The sequence below is a fragment of the Myotis lucifugus genome, unplaced genomic scaffold, assembly GCF_000147115.1.
Source record: "Myotis lucifugus unplaced genomic scaffold, Myoluc2.0 scaffold_292, whole genome shotgun sequence".
NCBI lineage: Eukaryota > Metazoa > Chordata > Mammalia > Chiroptera > Vespertilionidae > Myotis > Myotis lucifugus.
Window position 1 is genome coordinate 1,338,033 of NW_005871340.1, and position 27,966 is coordinate 1,365,998.

Below are 27,966 nucleotides of genomic sequence, written 5' to 3' on the forward strand. Positions count from 1 at the left end.
AACCTCAGTGTCTCCGCCCCTTGCTGCCCCAAAGGCCGCTCCGAGCATGGCGCGCATCCTCGGAGAACAGCCAGAGCCCGGGGCCAGGAGGCCCCCAGCCAGGCACTGTTGGTGCTGGCCTCGTGTCCAGAGGTCAAGATGGGGACCAGCAGAGGCTGCGGCGGTGGCTGCGCTGTGCCTGGTTTGCACACCTCCGTCCACACGAGACAACAGGCAGCACAGCAGGGGGCTGAGTGCCCTGGGAGATTCTACCTGGGTCATGTCATGGCTTTGTCCGTCACCAGCCGTGCACCTCGGGCCAGTTACTCAGCTACTCTGTGCCTCAGTTTCTCCATCAATAAAATGAAGATGACAAGAATTACCACAGACAGCTGTGAGCATTAAAGGAATTAATATCTGTAAGATTTTCAGACACGTACAAGTCTAGACACAGGTACGCTCGCTGATGTTTGCTATGGGTGCACTCTGTCCTTTTGAACCTACACATGCTAAGTTAGGCTTGTACGCGTAGCCGACCAAGCATCCCACCACTTAATCCTGGGTGTGATGGACATGCCCCTTAACACCCCTAGATTAAGTACATCAGGTTTGGGGCTCTTGCTGTTTGATTCTATTGCCCTGGCTCCTAAGAACCCCATAGAGCAGTGGTTCTCAACCTTCCTAATGCCGCGACCCGTTAATACAGTTCATGTTGTGGTGACCCCCAACCATAAAATTATTTTCGTTGCTACTTCATAACTGTAATTTTGCTACTGTTATGAATCGTAATGTAAATATCTGATATGCAGGATGTATTTTCATTGTTACAAATTGAACATAATTAAAGCATAGTGATTCATCACAAAAACAATATGTAATTATATATGTGTTTTCCAATGGCCTTCGGCGACCCCTGTGAAAGGGTCGTTCGACCCCCAAAGGGGTCGCGACCCACAGGTTGAGAACCGCTGCCATAGAGAATCTAGAGTCCAAGTCGTGGGGCTGCAGGAAGGCAGGGGTGGACGGATCCATGTAGGGCCTGCTGTCTCCAGCAGGGGGCAGTCAGCACCAGGCTGTGCTTGGCATCCCGCGGCCTTCGCCCGCCCCCGCCCCTGGGAACAAGTGCACGGCTTCCTGAAGGAGGGACAGTCACCCTGGTGCTGAAGCCACCGTGGGCTGCGGGCACTGCTGCTCCCAGACCCAAGGCTTTCCTAGTCCCCTTCCGCCCCTTCCCAGAGGAGGAGCCTCATGCCATAGGTGGCTTGGCCTCAGCTTCCCCGTCTGTAAAGGAGGCAGTCATCTCTGCCTCCTCCCCGGAGGGTTCCCACCAGCGAATTCCTAGCAGGAAAGGCAGGCTGCAGGCTCAGCCCACAGGCCCCGCTGGGAAAAGCCATTTCCTTAAGTGGCAACACCGAAGAAGAACGAAGAACGGGAGAGGCCCTTCCGACTCGTGCGGGCAGCCTCGGGCCAGCTGCGGAGTCTCCCGGCCTCCGTGTCCCCGCTGTCCCAAATCTGGGCCCCAGGGTGGACCCCTTTGGTCCTGCACCAACACGGGGCTGCCGAGTCCACGTTCAGGCCTTCCTCACCCTCCCCACCCACCCAGCAGCACAAATGAAAGACACACCAAAAAATCAAGTCTTTATTGTTTGATTAATAAACCGGCTTAGAGGGAAAGAGTGGAGTGTGTGGGACACACCCAGCTTTGATTAGTCGGAAACTCCTGTTAACTGTGTACAAAATGAGCGTTACAAAATCACGTAAAAAACAGGACCAAGCAAAGCAGCAGCCCTGGGGAGGGCTCAAGGCACCTGGAGGCTGAGGAACAGGCCCACCTGCCCTGGGGCATGGCCGAGGGTCGGGCCTGGGGTGTGCACCTCCCCGCCTGCACCGCGGGGCACACCTGCTCTCCTCTCTCCCGTTTACAAACCACGGAAAACCGCCCCCAGAGGGGCATAAACATCCAAGGCCAAGGCACTGCCAGAAACGACTGGGCCCTGAGCTGAGTGTGGAGCATCCCCTCCCCGCAGCCCAGGCCACCCTGGTCCCTGTGCCCCGCAGCGAGCAGACACGGACGGCAGCTGGGGAGGCCTCAGGTTCCGTCCTCCAGGGAGGCAGTGGCCACGGGAGGCCCGAGCCGGCCACCAGAGCAAACAGCCAGGCTTGGTTCAGTGCCGCCCGGAGAGAGGACCGCTGTCCTATGTAGCGCCCACGAGGCGGGGCTGTGCTGGCACCGTCCTGCTGACGCCCTGGCCCAGGCCGGCCCTAACTGGGGTAGCACATGCAGCATCCCGCGCCCGCCGTGTCCATGCGGGGCTTGGCGCCAGGCCCCAGCAGCCCGTCGGTGACCGAGTACTCCGTGATGATGTCTTCCACCCGCGTGATGTACAGGAACGTCAGCAGCACCCCCAGGAACTGAGAAGAAGGGCAGGCGGTGAGGCTGCTGGGGATCGGGCAGCCCAGCCCTCTCCGGCAGCCCCGTTCCCAGAAGCCCAGGCAGCCAGTCAGGAGCACTCATGGCACCGTTGGCCTGGAAACCCCAGGGCACAGCCTTCTCCCCAGCACCCCCACTGTCAGCAGCCCCACCCTGGGCCCTCCTCGGCCCTCCCAGGAAACCCCAGAGACCTCCCCTGTGCCCATCAGCAGAGGTTCCTCCATCCTGGGACTCCTGTCCCCACCCCAGCTATGCCACTCACAACCTGGAGGACCCTGGGCAAGTCACTTAACCCTGCCGAGCCTCGGTTCCCTCCTCTGTAAAATGGGTATAACAGGACCTACCTCACAGGACAGGAGGAGGCAGTGCCGGGGAAGCACTCGGAAGAGCTTTATGAGCAATGCTACTGCCATGCGCCCTCTCCTTCCAGCCCTCAGCCCTCCCAGGTGAGCCCAGCTTGCCGGTACAAGAGCCTTCTTCACCCGCCCCTTTTGTACCTCCTCTGCACCTGCAACCACCTGCCACCCTTATTGAGCCCACAGCCCGCCCACCGCCCTGCCTCCCGCTCCCCACCCTGAGTGGAGCGGGGCCCAGCCCACCTGGGGGAGCAGGATGCCCAGCAGGAGGCCGGCCATGATGGTGTAGTTGTCCATGAACCAGATGAGCACGGCGTTGGTGCAGCCCCGCACGTAGATGACGTCCTGCACGCTGAGGCGCTGCAGGGAAAGAGCCCGGCTGAGCCCCTCCCCGGGCAGCACCCCGGTCCCAACGACCACCCATTCGAGGTCTGGCCAAGTCCCTCAGCCTCCCTGAACCTGTTGCACATATGCAGGCAAGAAGGCGGCTCCAGATCACTGAGTCTCAGGGGGCAGTTGTGTTCCCTCGAGAGCATGGGAGCGAGAGCACGGGAGCGCTGTGGTGGCGCTGCTGGCGGTCACAGCGAATGGGGTTGGGGACCGAGGGACTTCAGAGCTCAGAGCCATCCTACTTTACCCACTTCCCTGCCTGCCTGCTCTCCATGTCCCGCAGGCACTCACGTGGGTGCAAACCCACTCATAGTTATCTGAGCCCAAAGCCTAACTCCAGGCACGTATGAAAACCAAAGTGGGGTCTTACTACATACACTGAATTCTGCAGAGGTGCGACTATGTAAATTAAGGGACGATTATAATTTATTTTGTGTGGAACTTTATCGAGAATTGTTTACCATTTTAAAAAAAACATGTTTTTTAAAAATAATGCAAGTTGCCAACATGACAGCCGCCGCCCCTGTGTGCAGACACCTGACTGCACTGTGTCTTCTGGGCATCGACCTGGTGCCTGAGCCCTTTGTTGAAATGTGTTGTATGGTTATAAGTTGTTGTATTTCATTTCTCCTTCCATCTCAGTTAGATCAGGTTACTTGTTTTGAAATCAGGTGTGCAGGTAGGTGACAGGTCATATTATCTGTGGATTTCATTTCAGGATAATATCTAGGGCATTACCAAGAGGTTAGTATACACACCGGCCATTGGGTCTGATGGCTTGAGGGCCATTGGGTCTATGGCTCTACAGCTCACGTGTGTATCAAATCACCTTCCGGGCCCACCCCAAGCATGTGTGTTTCCAATGAGCTCCCAGGGCCGTGCGGCTGGCCTGGGGCCGCGCTGCAAGGACCGCTGCTCAGAGGCGTCTCGGGCATCCGGTTCAGCTCCCTCTCAGCACTGCCCCGGCCTCTCTCCCAGCCCAGGGAGCCGCTCAGGAAGCTGACCCAGGAGGGATCCTGAGGGCTCAGTCCTCCAGGGCCTCCTGGGTCCCAGGCTGAGAGAACCAGTGGGAGCCATCGGCAAACGGGTGCTCCGAGGGCAGAGGCAGGCTGGCGCTGGGCACGCCGGGCACCTGAGCGTGCCTCGCCGACAAGTCCACAGCAGGCCCAGGCCAACCCTGGCAGGCGGCGTCTCCCAGCCTAGGGGGCTCGTGGCGCCCTGAGCCCCTCTGTGCCAGTCCCTGGCTCCTGGTCACAGCCAGAGACGCTGGAAAATCTCAGCAGCCAGGAGCCCACCCCCAGGGGCCCCTGCAGTCACCCTGGGGAGAGGACAGGAAGAGCCACCTTCCTGGAGACTTGGAAGACATTACCTCCTTGTCGATCGTTCTGTAGCCACACATGGTGTTGACGACTTCCGTCTGAAACAGAAAGGTGGGTCAGCTAACACTGACGTGGTGTGCGCTGTCAAAGACACTCTTATCCCCCGTTCTATGGAGGAAAGAGCCGAGGCGGAGCTGCACTGCCTGGTCTGGTTGCAGCTGAGATCCCACCCAGGCAGTCTGGCTAGAGTCTGCATCTCCACATCCCACCTCTAAGCAATGCCCACGGAGGGGAGGTGGGAAGGCTAGTTCCGCGGCACTTGGGTGGGAGCCACTCCTCCATCAGCGGCAGCCCAGGAACCCAGAGAAAAGCGTGCCACTCAGGGTCCCCCACTGCGGCCTTGCCGGGGCACAGCTCTGCTGGCATGCGGATGCCCTGTCTCAGAGGTCGGCTCCTGAAGGAAAACCCCAGACCACAGCCAAGACCCTGGCCAGTGCCGGGTTATCTGAGGGCAAGGCTGGGACCTCTGACCCCCTGCCCCACCCCTGCAGACTGCCACCCCCACAGTGGAAGTGCCCCACGTTCCTTATTGGGAAGAGAGTCCTTCTCAAGAACGCCCAGATGCTGACAATCTAGGTGCTGGGAAAGCTGTGTTCGGCCCTGGACCCCATCAAAGCCCTTCCCAGCAGGCGAGAGTCACAGGGCTGGTGCGGCCCTTCCCATCATGCCTGTGGGCCTGTGCCATCTCCTCCTTCTATGAGGTGAGAGAAAGCTAGATGCCCTGGTCCCGCCCCTCCACATCTGAGTGACAGCTGCTGTGGGTCAGGGTGCAGGAGGATGCAGGAGAGCAGCAGCGTGGCCTCTGGCATCGCGGTGCCTGGTCCAGACCCCGCTGTCACTATGAGCTCTGTGACCGGCCTCCGGGTGCTGCAGAGGGGCTGGCACATGGAGGCACTCGGTACGTGTTTGCTGAATGAATGAATGAATGAATGAATGAATGAATGATAGGCTCCTCGGTCCTTTCCATAAGCAATGGTGATTGGTGAACCCACCTCATGAGGCCGTTTTGAACATACAGTGAGATACACACTTGAAGTGCGTGTCCCAGGGCCGGGCACACGGGAGAGCCCAGGAATGCCAGCTGGAGGGACTTTGTTTATAACCCCAGCTTCCGGAGAGGCCAGGAAGGGCGTGGCTCTCCCTCCTATAGAGTGGGTGGAACTCAGACTCACCCGGATCAGTCTAAGTGTCAGGGCCTGGTGTGTGAGCAGCATAGCCTCAGCCTCAACCGTCCGCCTGGCGCCTGGGACCCAGCATCGCCAGCATCCACGGAGCATTCTGGTCCCTCCAGGCCATGAACATGACCCCCATGGAGAGGGTCAGGCCAGGAGCAGGGACGTGAGGGCACAATGAGAGTGGGCACTTCCCACCCTGTTAGCCCGTTCATTCAGGCAAATACGGACTGAACACCTACCATGTGCCCATAACTGTCCTAGGTATTTGAAATAAAGAAGAACTAAACCAAGTCCTCCCTTCATGGAACTTCTATTCTAAAGAGGGAGACATGAACATAATAAATAGGCAAACTCTATGGTGTGTATCAAGGTGACAAGAGTGACTTCACGCTTTGCTGTGGTTCCAGCCCCGGAGGTGGGACCACAGCCCCTGCCGTGGGGAGCAGACAGGCAGCGGGCAGAGGCATCCCTAACACAGGAGCCCAGAGCCCTCCCTCCCCCTTGGGGTGAGGGGGACTCGCCTTCCCTTCCAGGAGAGCTCCCCTCCAAGGAGGGGGTAAGAGGCATCCAGGGGCTTTCCCAGAGTCAAGCCTGCCTGGGTTGGACCACAGAATCGGTATTTACAAGCCAACGTGAAGCTCTGTTGCTCCCAATCCCCTAGAACAGTGAGGGCGAACCTTTTGAGCTCGGCGTGTCAGCATTTTGAAAAACCCTAACTTAACTCTGGTGCCGTGTCACATATAGAAATTTTTTTATATTTGCAACCATAGGAAAACACAGACTTATGTTTTTGATATTTATTTTATATATTTAAATGCCATTTAACAAAGAAAAATCAACCAAAAAAATGAGTTCGCGTGTCACCTCTGACACGCATGTCATAGGTTCGCCATCACTACCTTAGAGAGCCGGGGAGCTGAGGCGGAGTTCCTGCCCCAGGTTAGCTGCTGAGGCCCAGGCAGAGAAGGCTCAGGCAGGAAGAATTCTCTCCCCGGGGGAGGGACCAGTCCTGCCCAGATCCTCTAGGAAGCCTTGTTAGGACGTTTCTTTTCGAGCTGAGAGCGAGGGGAACCGTGGCTTTCCCTGGAGGATGGGCCTGCTTGCTTCTGCTAAGCATTGCCAGGGCAGCAGGCCACACCGCCTTTCCTTCGGCTGCCAGGGAGCACCAAGCCACCAAGTCCCTTTTCAGGGACTCCGTAGCCCTTAGCTCAGCGGTTCTCAACCTGTGGGTTGCGACCCCTTTGGCGGTCAAACGACCCTTTCACAGGGGTGGCCCAAGACCATCCTGCATATCAGATATTTACATTACAATTCATAATAGTAGCAACATTACAGTTATGAAGTAGCAACAAAAATAATTTTATGGTTGGGTCACAACATGAGGAACCGTTTAAAGGGCCAGAAGGTTGAGAACCACTGCAGCTGATAGGTCAGTATTTCACATCTCTGTCATCCAGCCCTCCTACTTCAGAATATATTTCCCACGATTCCATTTTTTTAAGTTCAGTTTTTTGTTCTATGTGTTTCAGAACCTTGGCTGAATGCGATCGTATAAGACAAGTAGCTTCACACACAAATGGAACCGATTCCATCGAGGAAGGAAATACCCTCTTTCACATTTAGAGAAAATCATCGCTGTGCGGGGGACACGGGGAGCACACGGCGGGACCGGAGATCACGCAGCCGGGTGGCGGGCACCTCCCCACCCGGTGTCCCCATTCGGAGGCCAGCATCTGTGACTATACTCCCAGCCTGACCTCTTCCCCCGGACTCCAGGCTCACCTCTACCACTTTGACAGTCCTGCTGGCACGTCACACTGGCTCTCAAACCCCACATGGCCATGCTGAGCTCCTGACGTCCCCAAATTTGTCCCTATAGTCCTCCCCCTCAAGCAGTGGTAGCCCCACCTTTCTTGCAGCTCAGACCAAACTCTGGGAGTTCTCTTCGGTTTCCTCTCACCAACCCCCCACACCCCATCTGCCAGCAAATCCTGTTGGCTTACTTGCAAAACACGGTTTGCCTCCTCCACAACTGCCACCTGCCCTGAGCCTTTGCCTCCTCCTGCCTGGTGTGGTGGCTGCTGTGAGGAGCTGCCCAGCACCTGCTGGGAGGGGAGCACTGCTGGCATCAGCCCTTAGCTGGCAGCCCCCCGCGGAGACTGTCACGTGTGGTTAATTTTATGTGTTGACTTGACCGAGCTTGGCGGTGCCCAGATATTTAGCCAAACATTGTCTGGCTGTTTCTGTAAGGGTATCTTTCCAATGAGAACAACAGTTAAATCAGTAGACCAAGGACAGTGGATCGCCCTCCCTAATATGGGCAAGCCCCGTCCAATCAGTTAAAGGCCTGATGTGAACAAAAAGGCTGCCTTGCCCTGGCGGCCATGACTCAGTTGGTTGAGCATTGTCCAGTGAACCAGAAGGTTGCCAGTTCAATTCTCAGTCAGGGCACATGCCCGGGTTTCAGGCTCAGTTCCTGATAGGGGAAGTGCAGGAGGCAGCCAATCGATGTTTCGCTCGCTCTCTCCCTCTCCCTTCCTCTCTCTCTAAAAACCAATTTAAAAATCATTAAAAAAAAAAAAGGCTGCCTCCCCCTACCCCCCGCCCCCACCCAATTTATAGAGCTTGCTTCCAGCCAGACTGTCTTCAGATCTGAACTGAAACACCAGCTCATCCTGGGTCTCCACCTGCCAGCCTTCAGCGAGGGCCCACGCCAGCAGCCCTCCTGGCTCTCAGGCCTTGGGACTCAGACTGGAAGGAAGCACTGGTTCTCCTGAGTCTCCAGCTTGCTGATCACCTGCAGTTCTCAGGACTCCCTTGCCTCCATGATTCCGTGAGCCAACTACACACACACACACACACACACACACACAGGCACACGTCCTATTAGTTCTGTTTCTCTGCTGAGCAGAGCCAGCAGTCCCTCCCGGGTGGGACACGGGACCACTGCAATGCCTGGTCACGGTGGGTATGAAGCCTCGGCCTCCGTGTCCCAGTGCAGACAACTCGGGGGATCCCCATGGATTCAGCTGAGGTTCCTACTGGGTCTGCATTGTCGCTCAGCTTCCCCCTCCGCCCAGCTCTGCTCTGTCAGCTCCCTTACAGGTGTTGACCCTGAGAGCACTTCTACTGAGCCTCCTGCTCACTATCCCAAACCTCAGAGCCTGCCGCCCAGACAGCCTGACCTGTGACGCCTAGACGGCTGCACTAGCCCCTCACCCAGCTCTCTGCATCCACCTCTGTCCCCACAGCAGCCAGGGTGATCCTGGGAAAGCCCAAGTCAGAGCTGCCACTCAGCCACTGAAGCCTGTCACTCCGGGGAACATCAAAGTTCTGACGGTAGCCTTCAGGGCACCCATAACTTCTCTGGCTTCATCTGCTACTATCCTCACCGCCCCCAGTCCTCACTCTGCTGCAGCCAAACTATCTCTGGGCTGTTTCTCAAACGCACTCGGGTCATTCCCACCCCAGGGCCTTTGCACTTGCTGGTCTCTCTGCCAGGAATGCCCGTCCCCCAGAGATGCATGGCTTACGCCCTCACTTCCTTCAGGGTTTTACGGAGAACCCACCTTCTCAGTATCTAAAATGGCAGCCCTCCACGCCCCCGCGTTACTTTTTATCCTTAGCATTTATCACCTTCTAACATCCTCCTTTATTATTTGTTTTGTCCACATGCAGGCAGAGAGTTCTCCGTGTGTTTGCCTAAGAACACACGGAGCACTAACCCCCAGAACCCAGAACCACGTCTGGCAAATAGTTGGTCCTCACTAAATACTTGTTGAATGAATGAACTAAAATTGGGCTTCCTCATTCCAACTTGGACATTCAGGTGCCACTGCCCTGGGTGACGAAGTTCAGGATCATTTCCCACAGGCCCCCGAAAAACACTGGGCTCCTTCCCATTACCCCCCTGCCCAGAGAGCTCCCCTAAAATGGCAGCTAACATTTCCAACACACCTCCCTCCCGGCCCAGCCTTTCTCAGGGCTCATGCACTTGTCACTGGCTCCCCGACTCCTGGGCGAGGCCACACCCACGCCACCAGCCGCTCAGTTTACTGAACCCGCCAGTGGGCACGGAATGATGGCGACGTCCGAAGAGAAATTTTCCATGACTATCGGAGCATGAGTAATCGCGAAGCTCTCTGCCTCGTTCCAGCCCAGAAACCAGGCAGTTTTTGGACACATTAGTCAAACACAGAAGATTGACGAAGCCTCTGTCCTTCGTAAGCGGTGACTACACAGGGCCGCCTCCCACGTCGCTAAGTGGGTGAGGGGGTTGGCAGGCCCCTGCTGGCATTTACATCACCAGCCCCCCTTCCAGGCGCCTTGTTACTGATGATCACCAGGCCCTCAAGCCCTGGAGACGCCCAAGGCCGGCCCTGCTCTGGCCCTCCAGCTGCGGAGGCAGAACCGGCCGCCCCCGCTAAGCTGCCCTGGCCGAGTCCTCTCCTGCTCCCGCCTGGCTTGTCCAGGAGTCCAGAGCACAGCTCCGGCGATGGCTGCCTACCTGCCATCCCAGCCCCACCAACCTCCTGCTGCCTCAGTTTCCTCTCCTGTTCAGTGGGTAAAACAATAGCGCTGACCTCACAGGGTAGCTGACAGGACTAAGTGGGTCAATACAACTAAAGCACCTAGAACAGGCCTGCACAGGTGAGGCGCAATGATGCGGACTCACCACTCCTAGAGAGGGAAGCCCCCCCCCCCCCCGCCAGCTTCACCCCTGCAGGAGCCCTTGAGGCCCTGGAAGCCCGAACAATGACCGCCACCTGCGGCCTATCCCACCCACCCACCCCTGTCCTAAAGACGATGAAGGTGCCCGACCAGCGGGGTGGCCGGGGAGCAGGGAGTACCGTGTTTCTGAAGCAGCAGGTATAGGGCACCCCGCAGGCCAGGGGTCCGGGGGCGTTGCAGTCGTGGTACTGGTTTTTGCTCCAATCTCGGTAGTCTTCGCCGCCACAGCACTTGAACTGAGGGAGGAAGCAAGCAGGGAAGGGAGCTGCTGTGACCACTGAGGCCGTGGGCAGACAGCAGGAGGGGGTCCTGGCAGGGGACGGTGCAATTTATGAGGTGGCTCGCCCTGGTCCCAGGAGCGACAGGGAGCACCTGAGCCGGGTGCTGTCAGGGCGAAGCCCCGCCAGGCAGCATGGCCGCCCCGGAGGTGGTGAGCACCCCGTCACTGGAGAGGCATGCGAGCCGAGGCTGAGACGCTTCTTGGTGGGATTCCAGGGTGGTGGCTAAGCACGGGAAGGCCAAGTCCTTCCTCGACAAGTGGACTCCATCTTCATGTCCCAGTGCCGGTGTCAGACCAGGGAAGTTGGCCTTCAGGGTCCCAGAGACTAGGATTCTGTGGAAGCCACCACAACCCGTGGCCCCAGCGCTGCCTGCCTCTGCCCTTAGCAGAGAGGCACCCGCCTCCGTCCTGCCCTGGGCTCAGCACTGAGCCATGAGAAGGCTGGTGCCATTCTCCCCCGAGATGAGCTCCTCCCTGCATCTCCCCCTGGAGCGGTGCCAATGCCTGGGGGAGTAGTTACTCTTCCGGGTGCAGTGTGTCCAGGCACCGTTCTGGGCACCGCAGGGACAGGGTGAGCAAAGCACGCGGCCCTGCCCACCACGTGGGACGCATTCCAGTGGAGGGAGTCCGAGTGCAAGCACGGCATGGAAAGGTCAGCGCCACAGCGCTGTGCACCAGGAATGTGGACACACAGGGAAGGAGGGGGAGGGGCAGCGTCAGGTTAGGAGGTCAGGGAAGGCCTCTGAGATGACATTTAATCTGAACCATGAACAACAGGAAGAAGTCAACACGTGCAAAGACCCTGCACAGCAATGAGCCGGCTGTATTTCAGCAGCAGGCGGAGGCCAGCGTGCAGGGCACAGCGAGGAGAGTGGGAGGGGTGAGGGTGAGGGGGCAGCACAGGCCAGACTTACAAAGCCTTGTGAGGCAGAACAGTAGGAGCTGGGATCGTATTCTTTCTGAGTGACGGGAAGTCACTGGAGGGCTTAACCAGGGGAGTGATATGGTGAGAGGGCCTGGTCAGCCCACAACCTTTCACGGTCTGCACAGGGCCGGTTAGGCTATTAGGTTTTAGGACCTGGAGGTGCCTCTCTGGGGTACAGCACAAAGGGCATTTGCTTTGCAATCAGACAGACCCGAGTTCACATCTTCACACCACCACTCCCAGCTGTGTGACTTCAGGCAAGCTAATCAGCCTCTCTGAGCCTCAGATCCTCATCTGCAAAGCAGGATGAGAAATCCCAGCTGTGCACAGCTGAGCTGAGGATTATAAAGAGAGGCCGTGCACAATGCACCCAGCATAGGGCCTGACACCAAGTGGTGCCCAATGAGCATGAGTCACACCCCCACCCACCCTGGGAGAAATAAAATCCCCAACCAGCTCAAGGCTGGGTCCAATAAAAGCATCACGCTCCACCCACCAGCCAGAGCTGGCAGGCACATCCCTGGCCGAGAAGGGCCTCCCAGAGGCTGCACCTGTTGTGACCACAGGAAAGCCCTGAGCCAAGGGAGTGGCCACTGCGGGGACCCTGGGTGCAGTGAGATGCTGGTCCGTCCCCACTGAGGGCTATCATGAGGTCAGGCCAGCGGAAGCCCCCAAGGCCATGTCCAGGAAGTGCTGTCAGGGCTGAGCAGGCTCACAGTCCTCCAGCCCTGCCTGCCCTCACCTGGGAGAACATGAGGACGCTGACACCTGCTGACTGAGGTCTTGCCCCATGCCTGGCACTGCTCTAAGCACTTCTGAATCAAGTCCAGGCAACCCCGCCAAGAGGAGGGGACCATCAGGATCCCCCGAGGCAGATGAGGAGCCTGAGGGTCAGGACTAAGTGAGATGGGTGTGTCTAAGCCAAGCAGGACAGGGGCTGGCCCTGCAGCTGCTATTGCGCTCACAGGCTTGGGCCGCCCTTGGGGGAGAGGGACAGCATCTCAAAATGACATCATCGCCGTCCAAGAAGGGTCATGGAGGAACAGGAGAAGCCCTGTTCTGTTCCCGATGCCGGGGCTGGAATCAGGGAAGGGCTCTGTTCCCACCGGGGCTGACCTGGACTTGGCAGGGCGTGAGCTCCCGCCACCGAAGGAGCCGGCAGAAGGGACTTCTGAACTGGGTGGCTGAGAGCTCAGCTCACTCCCCTCTCAAGGAAGGAGGGTCCTTGCCCATTGGAGAGGGGCACCCTGGGACCCTGCAGGGTGGTTTGTAGCTACTCCTGACCTTATTCCCTTTTTTAGGGAGGGCCCATGGAACAGGTAGGGCAAGGCACGTGGGCAGAGGACTGGTTGAGAAGGTCAGCCCCGTCCTGGCTGGTCAGCCACCTGCTTGGGAATGGATAAGCCACATCACCCCTCACCCTCACCCTCTTGAGCAGGGTCCCAAGCGGGGGGCAAAGCGCATGGGAGGCACATCTCTGACTCAAAGAGCCTGGCTCACCTTCTTCTGAACAAAGTCCATGATGTTTTTGAAGTCCAGGTCATCATAGTAGTTCTTGATTCCTCTTCGAATGTTGTCGTTCAGAAAGTCGATGGTCTATTTAAAGAGAAAAATGACAAAAGAGGACCACACATACCCCAGAGACCAACCCCAGACTCCCCGGAAGTTCCCACTGGAACAGGGTGCCCAAGTGCCTGGGAAGCACCCCCCCCCTGCCCGCACGGAGCACCCCCTCACTCCCACCCTGAACACTCTCGACCTCCCTGCCCACACGCCCTCTCTGCGCCTCTAATGCCCATCTGACGCCTGAGTCCCTCTGCCATGTCTGAGCAGGAGGGACTCACCCCCTTTTCCCTTGCAGATCAAACAGCCCAGGCCCTGAGAGGGGGCCCAACTGGGGGTGCACAACCCAAAGCAGCCATGGGGCCGGCGCTCAGCTGTCCCGGTTCCCAGCCTGGTGTTCCTTCTACTGTCCAGAGACAGGCCTGAGCTGAATCTTCCCTTTGCCCCGCAGACCTCTCCACTCTTCTCTACTATCCAACCTCTTGTGTTACAGATAAGGAAGCTGAGGCCAGAGAGGGGCCCTGACTCTCCCCAGTTTGCAGAGCAGGCTGGTTAGGGGCCCAGCCAGGACAGGGCATGAGGTCTCCCGAGTTCCGCGTGGCCCCTCCTCATCGCGGCAGGGCTCTGGCCGGAGGAAAGGGCCCACCTCCTGGCTGGAACTGGGGCAAGCCCCGCCGGGAAGAGCAAGAGCGCTGGCACGCCGCCCTCCCCCAGTCACCCCGGGCCTTCTGGATCAACAGCCTGGCTGTTGTGCTGAGATCCCGGAGCACAAAAGGCCCCATAGCGGGCAGGGGTGGGGACGGGGATGTGGGCAGCCCAGCTCCATGCTCACAGGGACAATCGGGGCCTTCAGAGCAGGGAGGCCCTCGTATCATCAGAGATTGTGCGGCACAAAGCGGGCATTCTCGGCCCTGGAGCCAGACGACGGCCGGGGGAGGTGCCTGCGGGGACACTGGGGCAGCGGGGCCCTGGGGTCCAGGCCCAGGCCTGCCACTGGGGGACCCGTCATAGCTCTTCCCCTCTCGGGGCCTCCGTTTCCCAGGCCTGTGTATGACATCTTCCAGATCAAAGACGAGGCTGAGAGGGGCTGTCAGGCCTTAGGATCAAGAACAGTCCTGCAGCCACCCAGGCCTCAGGCACTTCATTTAACATTTGAGCCTCCATTTCTTCCCCTGCAAAATGGAGAGGCATCCTCTGCCTCATAGGGCTTTGAGATCTAAATAAACTAAAACTACAAAAGTCCTTATGAAGATGTGGGGACATAGCAGGTCCTGGTCTTATTAGTCAGTGGTCGGCAAATTGCGCCTCGCGAGCCACATGCGGCTCTTTGGCCCCTTGAGTGTGGCTCTTCCACAAAATACCAACTTCTGCGCATGGGCCACAAAGTTTCAATCGCACTGTACATGCGCGCCCACACGTGGTATTTTGAGGAAGAGCCACTCTCAAGGGGACAAAGAGCCGCATGTGGCTCGCGAGCTGCAGTTTGTCGACCACTGGTATAGATCTTTCTTCTTCCAGAGACACATACCCATGGCACCACTTCATTCCCATCACATCATCCGTGGAAAACGGCTAAGCCCAGGGGGAACCAAGGCCCCACGTCTTGTCCAAAAAACATACTTCAATGGCGGCAGCCTTGGGGCAAGAGCCAGTCCTGGCCGAGGACCCCTCACAAGCACCCTGCAGCCTGGAGAAGCCATGTGGCTTGTCCAGGGTCACCCTGTGTCGCTGGCAGGTTGACGCTGACTCAAGGTGTCAAACTCTCCGCCTGATGCACTTTAAGAAGCCCAGTTAAGAAGCCACGGTTCAGTTTGGGACCATCTCCCCAGCCCATCTGCAGTGTCAGAAAGAGACACAAAGGGTACATCTGCCAGGTCCCTCCCGACACACAGCCCAAAGCCAAGGAGACGAAGGAGACCGGCGCAGGGGAGCTCTGTGGCAGCAGGAGAGCCCTCTGCTGCTGATGAGCGGCCGCCCCGGAGCAGACCTGGGAGCTGGGGAAGACTGGACGCAGCCTCCGCGGCCCGGGCCAGGCCTCTCCCACTGAAACCTCTGCACTCAGCAGCCCACGGCCTGCACGTGTCTGGCGCTGGATCCTGGGGCCAGGGCTGGGTGGCCACACAGCCTGGGCAGAGCAGGGACCACCTGGCTTTTCCAGCCTTAGGTGCCTGCTCCCCTGGGTGATCCTGGGCCATGGTTGGAGTGTCTACGAAACAGGACATCAGGGCGGAGCCAGTCTGCCACCCCTGGTAGGACAGGGAAGGAGCTCATGGATTGAGTGGCATGCCGCAGGGGCCCTTGGCTGAGCTGGGCCACAAGGGGCAGTGTCAGTGTCAGGGACATGTCTAAGGCTACCTGCATGAGGGCGTGTCAACCGGCCTCCTGCCACTCTCGAGGCACTGCAGACACAGCCCCGGTCCACCACGTCCTTCTGCACCTGTCCCAGCCCACTGGCCACCTCCCAGCCCTCCTCCGGGTCAACGTGCTAGAGATGGAGGGGAGGGGAGGAGGGCAGGAGGACCGGGCAGGTCTGCAGAGGGGATGCCAGAGGCCCGAAGGGGAAAGCTCTCCCTCGCTGTTTGGTGAGCAGCCCTGACCTCGCTCCCCAAACCATCTCAGTCTGAGCACCTTCCCAAGCTGCCGACTCCAAAAGAGGCCTGTGTGGGAATTAGTCTTTCCGTCTGGGGAACCGAGCGGGGCCCTGTGTGGAAGACAGGCCCCCCTGGAGGCCTCCGGACACGGGCAGGGGAAACAGATGGTCCCAGGCTCCGTGGGCAGCAGCTGCCCCAGTTCCCAGCAGGGACCTCTCTGCATGTGTGTGCACTGCCTTTGGCACTGTGTGTGCCTGTGTGTGCATGTGTGTATGTCCGTGTCTGTGTCTGTGTGTGTCTCTGTGTGTGTCTCTGTGTGTGTGTCTATGTGTGTGTGTCTGTATGTGCACTTGTGTGTCTGTGTCTATGTACATGTCTGTGTGTGTGTGTGTACAAGGAGATGTGTAGGACAGTCAGGTGGTCCCTATGCTGTGATGGGTTTGGGGGGTGGGTGGGAAGTTCCAGCGAGGCAGGTGAGTTGCCCTGTTCATTATGACTGTAGGGAGCTCTGCTGTGTTCGGAGAGATTGGGGGTGCCACCCAGAGGATACGCCCTGTGGAGCCCGGCAGGGAAGAGGCAATGCTGGCTTCCTCTGCTGCTTCCAGAGGCAAACACACGCAGTGTCTCTCTCTCTCTCTCTCTCTCTCTCACACACACACACACACACACACACACACACACACACACCAGCAGGGGCAGCTCCAACAAGGACTAGAAAACCACCTTTCACAAACCGCTGGCATGGCCTCAAGGCCGCGTGGCCCAGGCTAAATTAAGCAAACAGTAAGCAAACATCAAAGGGCCCGGCACACATGGCCCGTTGTGTAAGCCACCAGGTTCAAGCTATCTAGTTCTTTCTTTCAAATCTCGTTTTAAAGGCATCCGAAGCCTCCACATCACCCCTCTCAGCAGAGACGCTTAGGGTGTTTCTAAATCAATGAGGAATTGGAAGGGGTGGGGGGCAGTGGCAGCAGCTCCCCCGGCTGGGAGGCTGGAGGAGCAGGGAGAGGAGGGAGGGAGGGAAGGGGCTGGAGCCGCCCAGCAGGAAGGCGCTGTCCTGGTCTCCTGGCTTCCTGGAGGCTGCCGGGCTCCATATCAGCTTCTAAAACTCAAGGCCGGGGAGGCCGGCTGCTGGCAGCCCCGTTGGAACCAATGCCAACCTGGTTCTCAGAACATGAAACCAGCACTTCATAGGCCTGAGCCAGCCTCTATGGGCTTCCCTCAGTCCCCTCGAAGGTGGGGACTCGTCCCCTCTGGACCCCAGGCTCTGCTCCAGCCCTGGACTGGCCCAAGCTGACAACTGAGGGCCAAAGAGAACCCAAGAAGCAAGAACAAAAGGAGAGGAGAGCTGCAAGGCTGTGGGAATGCCTGCCATTCCCACCCGCAGGCCTGGCCGAGTTTAGTCCCTGTGCGGGGGAGGCTCTGCTTCCGTTTCCCAGGTATTCGGGGCTCCAGCTCTCACTCCCCGATGGCTATCCACGGTGGGGTGCACCAGCAGTGGAGTCTGGCCAGATCAGTGCAGAACTTTCTCTCCTTTGCTCTGGGTAGAAGGATATACATGTTCAGGTGCTCAGCCAAGCCGGCCATGATGCGTGCATGCGTGTGTGTGTGTGTGTGTGTGTGCATGCGTGTGTGGTGCCACCTCCTTTCTCCCTGACCCCAAGGTCAGGCCCAGAGCTAGCTAGTGCCAGTGCCATGATAAAATAAACAGGCTGCGTGCTGCCCACCATCCCTGGCCTGGAGTTGGGTGTCAAGGCCCGGGTGGCAGAGGGAAGGAGGCCTGGGATGGGGACACAGATACAGCAGGTAGAGCCCAGCACCCTCTGGGTGACCCTGCTCAGCTCTGCCTGCCTGGGAACACACAGGTAGGGGTTGCCCGCCTCCAACATTCCTGACATCCTCAAGAGAGTCCCGGGAACAGGCTGGGGTGATGGTAGGTCAAGAGGGGTGAGACAGACAAGTCATGGAGGTCATTCAGGTTTCCTCCACTGGTGGGGGTCAAGATACTGCACCCCTGCTCCTACTGCCCAGGCCTCAGGGCCACCTGCTCTGTGCCCGGCTCCTCAGAGCATGGCCACCGGATTGTGCAGGCAGAGAGGTCTCTTCTCTGTCAGGAGGGGCCTGACAGCAGAACCCTGGTCCAGGGCCAGGCGCTGGTAGAGAGTCTCTGCCTTACTCCAGGGAGTCTGTATCTCTGCAGCCTGGCTGTGGCCACGGTCCATGCATTTCCTGAGAACTTAGTGTGAAGTCATTCGCTGGATGATTTGTCACCACAAGTGGATTCTTAGAGCAGGCCACCTGTGGGGGCTGGACTTGTTACAGTGTGGCTCAGAGAAAGCTGTCTTCTCCTCTTGGCGAGGAGAACATGGAATTGGGAGCTCGCCTCCTCCCAGCAGCTGACCGTGATTGCTCCCTGCCTTTTTCTCCACCGTACACTGCCCCTCCCCGCACCATCAACAAGCCAGGCTGCTCCTTCCCTAGCCTCACCATTGGCTCATCTCTTGTTTGACGAAATCACACTGCACTAGAGTTGGAAGGGACATTATTTTTCTTTATATGGTATTTTCTCCTGGATCATGACAAAGGAAAAAGGAACTTTGAAAGCTAGGAAAAAAATAAAAATAAGAAAATAAAAATCGCCCTGACTGGTTTGGCTCAGTGGATAGAGCGTCGGCCTGCAGACTTTCTATTTCCTTCCAGAGGTTTCCAGGCCTTTTTTTTTTTTTTCATGTGGAAATCTTACTGCGCTTATAGTTTTGCATCTCATTTTTTAATTATTTTGAAATATGTATTATAGGCATAGCACAGCACAGCCCACCATGAACCCCAAACAACTGAGACCCCAATGGTGAGGGTCCATCCTGGGCTGCATACCGAGACATCCACTGGCAGGGCTCGGTGAGGGGACACCCCATCCCAGGGGAAGGCACACACTTCACCCCACGGTTCCCTCGGGGTCTGGGGATACTGGTAACGCCCACCCCGACCTCAGGCCCACAGCATCCCCAGCTGTGAGGGCTAAACGGCCTCTGGAGGTTTCATCTGGGCGCGGCTCCCGCACTAAAGAGGAGTGGGGTCGGAGCCCTGTGACTGCCAGGCGCTGGAAAACGACAAATCGGACTGCCTTTGGGAAAGCATGCTGGAACCCAGACTGCTGCTCACAAAGGAGATTGTTTATTAAAACCACTGCTGCTGCTGACCATGACCTGGACCTGGGCCGTGGCCAGCAAAGCACTAACCCATCATCTCTGGGAAGCCGCAGGCCGGCCGGCAGCCCTGCTGGCTGCACAGAAAAGCATCCGCGTGGGCAAATGGAATAAACAACTCTCCCCTCAGCCCTGCTGACAAAATAACCCATGCCCTGGCTCTGCCAGTGTAGAACAGACCGTCTGAAAAGTAGAAAAGAGGAAAAGGAGGAGCAGGTAGCAAGACTAGGTTGGGAAACCAACCAACGAGGCAAATAAGAAATCAAAAGGGAAATTTAAAAAAATCACAAGACAAATTAAAATCTAAGCACAACATACCAACACTTAAGTAGTTCTAAGAGGGAAGTTTATAGTGATAATGTTTATAGTGATTCTTTCTACATTAAGGGGGAGAAAGATCTCAAATAAACAATCTAACTTTATACCTCAAAGGACTAGAAAAACAAACTAAGCCTGAAGTTAGAATGAAGAAAATAGCAAAGATCAGAGTGAAAACAAATGAAATAGAGACTAAAAAAGACAATTTAAAGAGATCAATAAAGCTAAGAGTTGGGTTTTTGAAAAACATAAACAAAATTGACAAAGCTAGACTATGAAAAAAAGAGAATATTTTAATAAATAAAATCAGAAATGAAAGAGATGTTATAAAAATAAAGAGGAGACGTTACAACTGATGCTACAAAAGATCATAAGGGACTGTTGTAAACACTTATACACCAACAAACTAGATAACTTAGAAGAAATAGATAAATTCCTAGAAACATACAACCAACCAAGACTGAATCCGGAAGAAATAGGATATCCGAACAGACCAATAATGAGTAAAGAACTTGAATCAGTAATGAGAAGTCTCCCAATAAAGAAAAGTCCAGGACAAGATGGCTTCACTGGTAAATTCTACCAAGTGTTTAAAGAAGAATTAATACCGACCCTTCTCAAATTATTCCCAAGCACTGAAGACAAGGGAACACTTCCAAACTCATTTACGAGGCCAGCAGTACACTGACACCAAAGCCAACAAGGAAACCACACACAAAAAAATACCAGCTAACATCCCTGATGAACATAGTTGCAAAAATCATCAACAAAATATTAGCGAACCAAAATCAATAGAATTACAAAATCATGATCAAGTGGGGTTTATCCCTGAGACACAATGATGATTCAACATCTGCCAACTAATCAATGCGATATACCACATTAACAGAATGAAAGATAAAAATCATAGGATTATCTCAATAGATGCAGAAAAGCATTTGACTAAATTCAATATCCTTGCTGATAAAAACTCTCAACAAATTAGGTATAGTAAGAATGTATCTCAACATAATAAAAGCCATACATGACAAGTCCACAGCTAACATCATACTCAAAAGTGAAAAGCTAAAAACGTTTCCTCTAAGATCAGGAAGAGACACCATGCCCACTCTCACCCCTTCTATTTAACATAGTACTGGGAGTCCTAGCCAAAGCAAGAAAATTAGGCAAGAAAGAGAAATAAAAGGCATCCAAATTAGAGAAAAAGAAGTAAAATTGTCTGTTTGCAGGTGACATGAGGTTATATATAGAAAATCCTCAAGACTCTAGCAAAAAACTGAGAACTGATAAACAAATTCAGTAAAGTTGCAGGATACAAAAACAACATACAAAAATCAGTTGCATTTCTACACACTAACTATGGGCTATCCAAAAAACAGAAATTAAGAAAACAATAACATCTAACAATAGCATAAAAAATAATAAAATACTTAGGAATAAATTTAAACAAGGATGTGTAAGACTTGTACGCTGAAAACTATAAAACATTGGAAGACATTGAAGACAGCACAAATAATTGGAAAGATATCCCTTGTTCATGGATTGAAAGAAATAACATTGTTAAAATGTCCATACTACCCAGAGCGATCTACAGGTTCAGTGCAATACCTATAAAATTTAATGGCATTTTCCACAGAAATAGAAAAAAAAATCCTAAAATTTGTATAGAACCACAATAGACCCCAAATAGCTACAGTAATGTTGAGCAAGAAAAGTGAAGCTAAAGGCATCACATTTCCTGAATTCAAACTATATTACAAAGCTATAGTTATCAAAACAGTATGGTATTATCTAAAAAACAGAACATAGATCAATGGAACAGAATGGAGAGCCTAGTAATATATAGTCAACTAATTTTCAACAAGGGTGCCAAGAAGGTGCCAAGAGTACACAAAGGGGAAAAGTAAATGGGACTGAGAAAACTGTATCCACATGCAAAGAAAGAAAGAAACTGGACCCTTATCTTACACCATACACAAAAATCAACTCAAAATGGATAAAAGACTTAAAAGTAAGACCTAAAATCATAACACTTGTACAAGAAAACATAGGGAGTAAGTTCCTTGACATTGGTCTTGGTAATAATTTTTTTATCTGACACCAAAAGCATAGGCAACCAAAGCAAAAATAAACAAGTGGGACTACATCAAATTAAAAGGTTTAAGCACAGCAAAGGAAATGATCAGAAAAATGAAAAAACAACCTACAGAATGGGAGAAAATATTTGCAAATAATATATCTGATAAGGGGTTAATATCTAAAATATATAAAGAGCCCTTGCAACCCCATAGCAAAAAACAAACAATCTAATTAAATAATGGGCAGAAGATTTGAACAGATATTTTTCCAAAAAAAGACAGACAAATGGCCAACAGGTAAATGAAAAGATGCTCAGCATCACTAATCATCAGGGAAATGCAAAGCAAAACTACAATGAGCTATCATCTCACATGAATGTCTATTAAGAAAAAGACAAGAAATGACAAATGTTGCTGAGGAGAAAAGGGAACCTTTGTACACTGTTAGGGGGAATGTCAACTGGGGCAAGCATTATGGAAAACAGTATGAAGTTTCCTCACAAAATTAAAACTAAACTACCATATGATCCCGCAATCCCACTTCTGGATAGACATCCGAAGGAAATAAAATCACTATCTAAAAGAGCTACCTGCCATGAAGAGAACTCCCATGTTCACTGCAGCATTATTCAAAAAACCTACATGTCTGTCAACAGATGAATGTGGCAAAGAAAAACACAGCATGTATATTGGATTGTGCATATACAGCACACACACATATACAATGGAATATTATTCAGCCATGAAAAAGAAGGCAACCCTGCCATATGTTTCAACATGGATGAACCTGGAGGACATTATGCTAAGTGAAATAAGCCAGACTGAGAAAGACAAATACTGTATGGACTCTTTGGTATCACTTATATGTGGAATCTAAAAAGAAGAAGAAGAAAGTTGAATCCATAGAACCAGAGAATAAAAAAGCTGTTGCCAGGGACTGGGGCTGGGTGTAAATGGGGAGGTGTTGGTCAGAGGGTATAAACCTTCCGTGTTAAGATGAGTAAGTTCTGAGGATCTAATTTACATCATGGTCACTAGAGCTAACAATACTGTATTATATACTTAAAGTTTGCTAAGAGAGTAGATCTTAAACATTCTCACACACACAAAACTTAACCGTGTGAGGTGATGGACGTGTTATTTAACTTGATTGTGGTGATCATTTCACAATGTTTATGTATAGCGAATCATCACATTGTAGAGTTTAAATATATTACAGTTTTATTTGTCAATTATATCTCAATAAACCTGGGGGGTAGGGGGATAGAAAAATAGAATTGAAAAAAGGACTGAGCTGCCTCTGTCTTGCTGTGTGCTCTTGGGAGGGCTTCCTAACCTCTCTGTGCCTTACTGACTTCATCAATATGATGGGAATCTCCCCTCCCCTCTCCTGGGGCTCATAAAGCACGAAGACCCCTGGGTTCCAGGGGTATAGACAGGCCTGTGGTTAGGGTCCATCCATAAGAGACCCAGGCAGAACAGGCTGCTTCCTGCTCCCACCTGAGCCAGTGAAGACTTTGGCAGGAGTCAGACTCTGGGTCATTTGAGGGATCCGCGCAACCTGGTGTCCGGGAACTTTGTGTCTGGGACAGTGACTGCTGCCTTGGGCTCAACTTCTGACAAGATGGACAATTTGGCTGCATCCCTGATGCACCGTCCAACAGTGATGCCCCGGAGTGCCAGGAACAAAACAGTCTGGGTGGTGAGGGTGGGGGCAGGGGAGCGGACAGAGAAAACTGAGTTTCCGAGAACAGGCCCTACTCCTCAAGCCCTGCCCCCAACGCCAAGCCCGGAGGAAGACAAAGGAACCAGATGATGGGAGAAATGACGGATCTCCGGATCTCCGAGCTGGCTGTCAGCCCCGCGCAGCCACTGGCTTCCTGTGGGACCTTGGGCAAGTCCCTTCTCTTCTTCAGGCTTCAGGGCAAAGGAGCTCATATGTAATGAGGGTGCACTAGGGGCCAAGTTCTTCACACGCATTCTCTCATCAAATCCTCAGCCCGAACTCCATGAGCTGGGAACCATGACCCCTAAGGAGCCCAGGGGCTCCCAAGAGGTGAAGTACTTGCCCAAGGTCACACAGCTCGTATGAGGCTACATGGCATCTGTGATGGAAAGAGTGGGAGACCAGGAGTCCTGAGAGCCCACTCAAAGGGCTCCTGATTCTGCACACCCTTCCAGCAGGTTTGCTGCCACATGGTCCTTTCAGCCTTTCTCACCCTCACTCTTATATCCCCGCACAACGAAGTCCTATAGACAGTGCCTCCAAAATGTACGCCAAACCCCTGTCTCCCCGCAGTGAGTGAAATGTAAGCCAGATCACGTCACTCCCCCACACAACTCTGCAGAGGCTTCCTACTGCCTTTGGAGAAAATTCCCACCTCCTACACCTTGGCCCCTGAGAACCCACGTGACCTTCACTGGCCAGCACTGCAGCTCCGCCTTCCAACCCTCCCCATCTCTCACGCCCATCAGCCAAGTGCATCCACACGGGTCCACACACTGGACAAGCTCCTTTCTGCCTCAGTGGCTCCCTCTGCCTGGGTATCTGCTCCCCTGAGCCTCACCTGGTAGGCTCCCTCTCGTTATTCCGTCATTGTCCTCCCATTCTGCACCCAGGCACTCTCCCTGTGTTGATTTCTTGCTCTCTGGTTTCCCCTTTCAGTGCCCGTCTCCCCAGCAAAATAAACGAGGCATTGTATGCCCTGCTCTCTTCTCTGCGCACGCCCAGTTTTACAGCCCGGGGCACACACAGTAGGGCCCGGCATGCTTGTGGCTGATAAATGCGCCCCAGGCCCACCTGGTTCCGGAAGAGCAAGGCCACCACGCCACCGACGAGCTCGATTATGAGGCAGATCCCAAGGATGTACATAAACTGAAAAACAAAATTCAGAGATTCGCCTAGAGGGGCAGAGGAAGCGCCGTCAGCTCCGAGGACAAGCACATCAGGAGTCATCGCTGTCGGATGACAGAGCCCCCCGGGCCGCTCGCCCTTCCTCCTGGGAGGACACAGGATGTGGATGTTCTGAGGGAAAGCCCGTCTTTGGAGCCCGTGGTCAGGAAAAGCGACTCAGCTGTCCGAGCCAGACTGTTACCGAGGTTTGTCCCAGGGACCGAGATGGAAGAGCATCCCACCCCCCTCCGCCTCCCTCAACCCCACAGGAGAGCTGGGCCTCGCTCAGGCTGTTCCAGAGGGGACAGGCCTGGCTTAACGGGCAGGGCAGCATTTCCAGCTGTGCGGGCAGAGCCCCTCGCAAGTGGCTTCCCAGACTCCCAGGGTGGTGAGGGGATGCCTGAAACAGAGAACATGCACCGCCCCCCTGCGCTTCATCACTGTACCAGCATTGTCCAAACTGAGGCCAGCAAATCCCAGCCTCAGGCAGCACCGAGGCCCTGCTTATAGGACTTTCAGGGGCCTCCCATGTGAGAAGACAATGTGGGTGCAGAGCAAATGCATCTGCCTATCTGGTACCCCCAGCTTTGAAAACCCATCCTTCACCCCATAGTAAGGGGGGCAGGAGGGCTGGCCCCACCCCCTGGCCCCAGGGCAGGCCTTCTGAGTCCTGGGATTGGGGCCAGAGTTATCAAGAAAGACTCCCTGGGGTCAAGAGCCACAAGGACTCTGTTGGCCTGGGGCTGCTGGCGACCACCGCCCAGGGAAAAGAAGGGCAATGCCAGGTGTCCAGCTGGGAGGTGCGGGGGAGAGCACCCGGGCGCAGCCTGCACCCCTGGACCCAGGGTGGGTTTGCTGGTTATGTGCGCTAAGAACTCACTACCAACTGGTTGTTGTTTCACTTGCTCTCATTTGAATGTGGTTTCAACCCCTTCCAACTGGAGTCTGGACCAACCGAGGGTGTAAGTGAGTGAGACGGCTAGTATTCAAATCAGCCTTTATATGCAGAAGTGGAGGTGGCCACCGTGGGCAGAGAGGCTGGTCCGGGAAACCCTCCAGGAGAGCTGCCTGGAGGCCTGGGCCAGTCTCCCTGCCTCTCCCGGGAGCTCCAAGGACCTGCCACCCACCAGCTGAGGGGTGCGCGGGGCCAACTCACCGCTTGAAGAAGGCACAGGTTGTCTCGAAGGGAGGCCAGCACGCCGACGAAGGAGACGATGAACATGATGACTCCCAGGAGGATGAGGATAATGGCCGGGGCCAGAAAGGCACTTTCGAGGGTTTTGTATTTCTGCCGCTCGACCTCTGCATAGATCCCCACTGACAGAACCAGGGTTCCGATCAGCTGCAGCGAGAAAGCCGGGAGGGAGAGGTGAGAAGGACTGGAAGGCATTAGATTTTCCTCCAAAGAGCTTAGTGAGGGCTGTGGTACCGGCCATTGGGGGGGGCTCACCCCAATGACTGTCCAGGGAGGGAGCCTGTTAGAGGCTGAATTGTATTCCCCTAAAATTCCTATGCTGAGGTCCTAACCCCCAGGACCTCAGTGTGACTGTATTAGGAGACAGAGCCTATAAAGAGATAATTAGATTAAAATAAGGTCAGGTGGGTGGGCCTTAATCCTATATGACTGTTGTCCTTATAAGAGGGCATTAGGGCACAGACATACACAAAGGGAAGACCAATGGGAGACACAGGGAGAAGACAACCACCCAAGACAGAGGCCTCAGAAAAACTGACTCTGCCAACACCTTAGTCTTAGACTTCCAGCCTCCAGAACTGTGACAGTAAATTTCTGTTGTTGAAGGACATATGCACCCCTATGTTCATAGCAGCACAATTCACCATAGCTAAGATTTGGAAACAGCCTAAGTGCCCATCAATGGATGAGTGGATTAAAAAACAGTGGTGCATCTACACAATGGAATACTATGCTGCAGTAAAAAAGAAGGAGTTCTTACCACTTGCAACAGCATGGATGGAACTGGAGAGCGTTATGCTAAGTGAAATAAGCCAGTCAGAGAAAAATAAATACCACATGACCTCACTCATTTATGGAATATAATGAACAACATAAACTGATGAACAAAAACAGATCCAGAGACAGAGAAGCATCCATCAGACCATCAAACCTCAGAGGGAAGGTAGGGGAGGGTGGGGGTAAGGGGGAGAGATCAACCAAAGGACTTATATGCAAGCATATAGGCCTAACCAATGGACACAGACAACAGGGGGGTGAGGGCATGAGAGGGGGGATGGGGAGTAACGTGGGGATAAGGACACATATGTAAGAACTTAATCAATTAAAAAATAAATAAATAAAATTTAAAAAATAAATAAAAATTTTCTGTTGTGTAAGCCCCCTAGTCTGTGGTACTTTGTTATAGGAGCCCTAGCAAACTAATACGGACCCTATTTGGAAATCTCGGGAAAAGTCTTGGTGAGTCAGGGGGAATGCCCGGTGGAGGGTCAGAGAACCTGGGCCTTGCACAGGCTGCTCCATTGCCTGGAACGCGCTTCCTCCTGAAATCCACATGGCTCACTCCCTCACCTCCTTCCTGCCCTTGCTCAGTTGTCACCTGTGCATGGTGAGGCCTTTCGGGGGGCCATCTTATTTAAAAAAGAATCCCGCCTCCTGACACTCCTGATCCCATTTCCCTGTTTGATTTTTCTCCTTTGCACTTGCCAGAATATGACTTTTTCCCTTTGATTTTGTAATTGTCTTCTCCACAAGAATATAAGCTCCGTGCCAGGAGGGGTTTTTTCGACTATTACGGGCATCCCCAACAGCCAGTACAGCCCTGACATTTAGGAAGTACAATCAGCATTTACAACCAATGTCTGCTGAATGGATGCCAGCTGGGCTTCCCAACAGACCCCCTTGGGTGTGAGGTCAATGCTTCCTACCACATCTCTTGCCTGTCCAAGGACTCTGACTTTCCAGGCCACACACTCCCGAGGGCAGAGGCAGATCATTGGAGACCCTGGACTCCTCCACTGAGCGGAAGGCAATGTGGGAGCATAACCAGAAGACATGGTGCTGCCGGCTAAGCCTGAGGAAAGGAAGTGAGGGGATAATTCACGTTGGCAAGATGTGCCATGAGCACAGATAAGCCAACATCTGGAACACTGAGGAGGCTGTCCCTGCAGCTACTGGCCTACCCAGCCTTCAATTGGCTAAGCGTGCCCTCCAAATAGATCCCTTTGACTTCTTTCTAAAGACTGTCCTGGCTAAGGCCAAGGATGCCAAATGTCACACAGACCAACCTTACTTAGAAACACCAGGTAACAGGATGACCAGGGAGCCAGGATCCTCACCCTCGGGTCCGCAGTCTGCTGTATTTCACAGCTAAGTGCCACTCCTTTGGTTTGAAAAGGTAATTGGGTGCCAAACCGGTTTCTCCCCAAGTCTAGCAGGAATGTCTTTCCAGTACACACGGGCCAGGAGGTGCTGAAGGCATTGACAAGCATGTACCTTGGTTGCGGGCACATCCCCAGTAGGAGGTGTGCAGGAGGCAGCTGGTCCATGTTTCTCTCTCATCGATGTTTCTAACTCTCTATCCCTCTCCCTTCCTCTCTGTAAAAAATCAATAAAATATATTAAAAAAAAAAAGAAAAGGTAATTGGGTTACAGAGATCCACTCTCCCCAAGTCTAGTAGGAATGTCTTTCCAGTAC

At 54.1% G+C, this 27,966-nt stretch overlaps 1 protein-coding gene across 2 annotated transcripts in view; it reads right to left on the reverse strand.

Annotated features, from left to right (window-relative positions):
- Nucleotides 1-1,604: 1,604 nt before the first annotated feature.
- The window catches only part of TSPAN15 (tetraspanin 15), a 50,208-nt gene continuing 23,846 nt past the window's right edge, over nt 1,605-27,966 (reverse strand). The window contains exons 2-8 of one of the 2 annotated variants that reach the window (XM_006099964.3): nt 25,452-25,637; nt 24,203-24,277; nt 13,147-13,242; nt 10,561-10,677; nt 4,526-4,573; nt 3,010-3,126; nt 1,605-2,391 (exon numbers count right to left, since the gene is read on the reverse strand). In XM_006099964.3, coding sequence (XP_006100026.1) covers nt 2,242-2,391; nt 3,010-3,126; nt 4,526-4,573; nt 10,561-10,677; nt 13,147-13,242; nt 24,203-24,277; nt 25,452-25,637 — 789 coding nt within the window. In that variant the 3' untranslated portion in view covers nt 1,605-2,241. The remainder of the gene's footprint in view (nt 2,392-3,009; nt 3,127-4,525; nt 4,574-10,560; nt 10,678-13,146; nt 13,243-24,202; nt 24,278-25,451; nt 25,638-27,966) is intronic. The other variant, XM_014465409.2, reaches the window with a different exon arrangement.